Below are 6,000 nucleotides of genomic sequence, written 5' to 3' on the forward strand. Positions count from 1 at the left end.
AGGCAACGCTCACACAGAAGTCACTTTCAAACTAAGCAGCGTTCTGTTTGTGTGACAAATGTGTGACCAACTTGATTGCTAACCTGATGCAAAATCTGTTTGGGTAAATCCTTCGCCCTCACAATCCTGATCACATGGAATTCTATTGCAAACAACATTATGTGACCACATCTTCAGAACTGAACAAGTTGTTTGTGCTACTGTACCTTTAAGACTATGCTAAAGAACTTCATTATGATTGGCTAAACTCTTCACTTTTGAAACAAATAACAAATCGAATGTATTAACAGCAATTTCAAACATTCAAGTGACCAAAAAGTTAGCCAGAATGCGCTAATAGATGCTAGCAAACAAAAGTCAATCTCATCAGAGGTTAGCATAGCAACATAATGCTACATCAGGGAAAACATTAGCCATAGCATCATCACTTCATCATAAAAATTTAGCTACACTTCACAAATGTACCTAAAAGCATTTTGTTTAAATGTCTTTAAGACATTAGACATATAATAGATTAGCCGACTGTTAGCTAACATTAGCTAGCAGGAGGTTAGCTAACTGGTTGCGCAGTGATGATTGGATTGCGCAAAATGAATCGCATCCTGACAGAAATTTCTTCAAAAAGTCAATGCATTAGATTACGGATCAGATGCGGTTCATGATACATCTACTTAACTTTCTCTTACTAAGCTAATTGCTAGCCTTGAGCTACAGTAAATCCAATGCAGAAACAAACTCAATGACTTCCCCAAATACATCCTGTTTTGAGACCAGACACATATCACTTTCAAATGTCCAGTCTCAGCAGATCAATGAGAGGAAGGAGCAAAGGAAACAGAAAAGACTCTACGACGGAATTTCAGGGTAAGTAATCCAATAACATGTTTTCTACGTAGTCGGGGACGCTCTAAAATTTCAAAAACAGCAAAGGGAATCAAGCATCTACTGCCTCAGCTTAAATTGATCCATGAAAGCTTGCGACTGTACAAAGAAACAAATGAAAGAAAAATCCACAATCGATATCTGATTTAAATGATTGATGCACAAGGTGAAGAACAATGCAGTAGCGAATCAACAAGCTCAATACAAGTAAACAGCCAGACATCTCACTTCTTCTGAAGTCCATGGCGAGTTTCAACACTGGTTACACTGCAATGCAGATCAAATCTTTTGCATATGATAGACACAAACTACCAATCAGATTAACAATATGCTCCATAAATAGTGAAAACAAGGCTTTCAACCGCATCCCAAATCACACCTTCCCTCTCCAACCATTTCTGTGGTTCTATTTTCATAATCTCTACTGCAGATGAAGTCACGGTGTGTCTAATCTTTTCTGCAGATGAAAAGGTGAATGCTTTCTTCAGAAAAACATGACACCCATTATTTGATCCAATTACAAGCCAGCTATATTTAGTATCTATAACAGACAGTCAATTATTAATGAGACATGAAACACCCAGTGGCTGTATTTTTGTGACTCAAAGGGAGAATTTTTTTTTGCACAGCATAAACACCAGATAACAGCAAATTAATCCGTTTAGGACAATCCGGAAAAATATTTAATCTACAGATCCAGTGGTTCAACGCTATTGGAGATGATTCTGAAAAGTCTGACAAATTTCTGTTCATTTATAATCATTAGTAGTCCCTGTTTACTGCTTAAGAGACTCGAGTGATTATTGATTAGCCCTCAAAACAGATTCTATTACAGGCCACTACATCCACTAAAAGTCAGTACAGTGCTGTCAAAAAGTGTGTGCAACGAATTCCTCTGAGCATGCATCTGAAACACTCTGTGAGATAGAAGAAATTACATTTTCTTTATTTCATGTTTATAGCAGGGCCTCATGGACAGCAGGCCAAAAACAATGCTAAATTCAAATTAAAGTGGGAAAAGTGTAAAGTGGGAATAATGTATATACACTTATGATGAACTTTTAAAAAAGTAGCTTGGATGCACTGATATTAAAATACAGATAAGCTAAATGCACTAAAAATGCTACATATTTGTTTTGAGATTGGCTAAAGATTAGATTCAACAGTATTACTGAATTATTAGTGTTTTTAAAGATTAACTTTAAATAAGTGTTAGATGAGTGCAAAGGTGTTAATTTCAATTAAATATCCAATATCAGCTAAAACTGATCATTTTAACATAAAATGCGTAATATCGACCAATTACCGATATGGCACTAATCAGAGGTAGACTGATTATCGGCCATGTATTAGGCCGATACTAATAACCACAAAAGTGTGAAAACAAGCCAAAAACCAATCAATGGGATTATGGGTCAAACCGATACGGCCTACCTCTAGTGCACTGAAAAGAAAAAACTAGGTTTTATTTCAAAACAATTTTCACTCAGAAATTTTACAGAGTGCTGATACATCGTGCATCCCTAAACATTTCGCATATCTATTGTTGTCGATGTCAAATGTTGCGCATCCAATCAAACTTTGCGGCATTTTGGCGCGAATTCATCCCTCAAATCTTTGAAACTATGCCATATTAAGCAAGAGCTAGCATGGACAGGTGTGTGACATGCCTTGAAAACCATGACTAAAGCTTTGTAAAGTAGAAGAAAATACACCCAAAACTACATTAAACACGGTTTACCTCTTGTTTTGTGGGTCCCGAAGCAAAGCCACCAACCAATAGTGTAGCAATGACAGAAATTACCTTAAACAGGCGTAGGATGTTGGCCACCATGATGGAGACAGAACTAGCTGCTGCACCGATCACACCGATGATCTTGTCCGGCTTGGCGAAGATCGGCTGCTCGCCACTTGCGCATCGCACGTCGGTAGAATCTCGCTCGATGAGCGCCTGCACGAAGGTAAGCGACTGTTCCAGGGCGTAGGTGTCGCGCGAGCAGGTGTCCAATATGCGCGCCCCCAGGGTCACGTTGGGCAACAGGTCGGGGTCTTTGTTGATGAGGTCGATGGCGAAGAGCATGGCCTCTAACCGATGAATACCCTTCTCTTTCTTCAGTTCCCCGCAAGGGGCGCCACGTTCGCCCCGAGCGTGCACCGGGAAGAGGCCCCCCAGGATGATGTCACCATCCAGTCGTATAGAGTGGGCATATTCGGGGGCGGGGGGCGTTAGTGGATCCGTACGCTGGCCGACGGATCTTGTCATCCCCGTCAGAAGAAGAAGACAGCCATACCATTCAAAGGCACTCAACATGGCGACATAAAGTGGATCCAGATGCACAAGCAGCAGTGGGGATGCAGTTACAAAGGTGGGAAGCCAGCAGGGACGGAGCGCAATAACCAAAAGGGGTCATCAGTGCCCCTCACCGGAGCAACTGCGTACCGGATAATGGAATCCGAAGACAAGGAGACCATTGGAGTCGCCTGGAGGTTTTTGGGGAAAATGAAGAAGGGCGATGATGGAATATGAGGCAATCACATAGTTGCTAGCTCCTCAATTACAGAGGTCACAGACCATTAGAACCCTGTGTGAGAGGGAACAGCAGAGGAATATGCCTTCATCAGCAAAGATTGGGCACTTTTTTTTTTTTTTCAGAACACACATATGCACTGCACAGCAAGGAGGCTCTAAGTGTGAAAATGGAGAGCGATCTGTGCATTTGTGTATTTGCTTAACACATCTGATCTGGCAATCGACTTCTAAAGCATGCATACATAATGTGCAAACATAATTACCCTGTTTTACACTTTCGTTTTGAATATCTTTATACAACAAGTGAGCCAATGTGCTCAACAAATGCTGCCGGAAATCGATCCCGATAAAGAGCAGTAGAAGACATAAGGCAAAACCATCACTGCAGAATAAGTTTATGATTCCTTCAGTCAAATAAAACTCTAAAAGGGACAGTTCACCAACAAAGTGACCCTCATGTCATTACAAACCAATTTATTTCTTCTATAGACCACAAATGGAGATGGCTGGAGACTGACAGTCTCAGTCAGCTGTCGCTTTCAATGCATCTTTTTTCCATGTCATGAATGTGAATGTGACTCTTTTTTGTGCTCCACGGAAGAAGAAGAAAAGTCATACAGGTTTGAAGGGTGACGGTGAGAATGTCCTTTTTTTGAGAGTGAACTGTCTCTTTAAGTAGCCAAAATCTACTCTACAATGTATGGTTAATACATTCAACCCTATAAGTATAATTTGGTTTATTATTATTAGTTAATAAATGTGAACGAATAGAGCACACGGTCAACATTGTTGCATTAGAACTCATTAAAAAGGCATGATGTCAGCGTCCCTCTTTAGGAATGAAAAAAAGCTTTCCACATACTGTTGGTACTGCATGAAACTTTTAAACATCTTAACCGGCAGAAAAACATACTGTCAGGTTTTCTCATCTCGAATAATTGCTATAGATTAAATGCAATCAGCATCACCACGAAACATTTCACCACATCATAGTTGCACCAAAACAGCACTGCAACAATTAAACACATAGAAAATGCCATATTAGGTTACAGAACAGCACAACTCGCTCTATTGTTTTGGCAGATTTAAAGAAATAACATTTTGGATCCATTCATACCTGCAGGTGCCTGAGCTGTGGTCGCGCTGATCGCTGCTGCTTTGATGCTGCTGGGAGGGACAGCGCGCGAGAGGCACACTGACTGAGCGCACGAGCGCATCATTTCTCGCGCAAATACTCCCACTCCGTTATGATTGGTCTGACAATTTGGACGACGCTTTCTTCGCCCCGGGGTCCCTGCCACATCGAGGCAAACTGGAGTTAATATTTTGCGAATTATGCATTAGAAGTTTAAGAAAAATAAAACAAATGATTAGAAATCCCTTTATTGCCTATATGATATTTGTAAAAAAAAAAAAAAAAAAAAAAAAAATCCTGTTCAGACTGATCACTGCAAACTATAAATATCAGTTCAGTGTGGCTTGACAGCTGGTTTGAAGAGATCAAGCTGTTCAACAGTCACTGCTGTGAATGATCGTATTGCTCCATCTAGTGTGAACACTGTGGACTTACACGGAGAATTCCTGTTATGCAGTAGGCAGTGTTGTTGTTAAAACTAAAATTAAAAATGATTTTGAAAATAAAGTTGAAATAAAATAAAAGTATTAGATGAAAAACGTAAACTTTTAAAACCTTTTAGAGATGTTACATTGGCATTGGCAACTAACTGAAATAAATTACTAAAATGAATACAACTATAACTGAAATAAATACATTAAAGCTTTAGAAATAGGCTATTAAAAAAACTAATAAAAAACTGAAGCAAAATTAAAGGCTAATTCACATTATTAATAAAGTAGCCTAAAATGTAGACAATACTGAACTAACACTGCATCTTCAACTTTTCAACTGACGTTAACTGACGTTCTATGTATACCCAAAAAACAAACAATGTTTGCCAAAAAATAACAATAAATGAAAAAACCTACCCCTGAAAAATATTCACTGGAGTGGAAAAATGTGACCTCGGTCTCCTGATGCATGAAAATGCACTGCATAGTAGGAATGAATCATACGTAAACAGAAAGTTGGTTTTGACAGCAATAAAGGGCAATAATTCCTCTCCAGCCCTAGAGCCTATACCGGCCTGTTCAAAGTTGAATTTTATTGTTTTATTGTTGTTGTTTTCCTGGTCTCATGGACTATTTACACTTGTCTTGGCCATATTGTGTCTCGGCAAAAGACCTAGGCCTACCTTTCCGGATCTATACAAGTTCTCTTTATAGTTCGCTTCCGTGATAATGCTAATGTAGTGCGTAGAAAGAGTGTTTGAGTTTCGCGCTCACTCACGTGTGGATTGCCGAGCTCACAAACATGCTGACGTAATTCCATTTAGGAGGAGTGTGTGTACGTACGTGGCCTGAACACTAGCTATTTATGCTTGCCAGGAGTCTCACACCACCTGACTGAGGTCATTTCTCTTGTTTACTTAAACCTTTAATGAGTATCTGAGCATAATAAGGTGACTAAGTTTTCATTTTCAAGTAATTTATTGTTTTTTAGATATAGATCGATCGACAGACAGACAGAC

The 6,000-nt window shown here is 39.4% G+C and overlaps 1 protein-coding gene across 2 annotated transcripts in view; it reads right to left on the minus strand.

Moving 5' to 3' along the window:
- The window catches only part of grm8b (glutamate receptor, metabotropic 8b), a 168,906-nt gene extending 164,300 nt beyond the window's left edge, over positions 1-4,606 (minus strand). The window contains exons 1-2 of one of the 2 annotated variants that reach the window (XM_081356280.1): positions 4,530-4,606; positions 2,687-3,464 (exon numbers count right to left, since the gene is read on the minus strand). In XM_081356280.1, the coding sequence (XP_081212406.1) occupies positions 2,687-3,193 (507 nt within the window). In that variant the 5' untranslated portion in view covers positions 3,194-3,464; positions 4,530-4,606. The remainder of the gene's footprint in view (positions 1-2,686; positions 3,465-4,529) is intronic. The other variant, XM_081356279.1, reaches the window with a different exon arrangement.
- Positions 4,607-6,000: the final 1,394 nt, after the last annotated feature.

Source organism: Scardinius erythrophthalmus (genome assembly GCF_964197995.2).
Source record: "Scardinius erythrophthalmus genome assembly, chromosome: 24".
NCBI lineage: Eukaryota > Metazoa > Chordata > Actinopteri > Cypriniformes > Leuciscidae > Scardinius > Scardinius erythrophthalmus.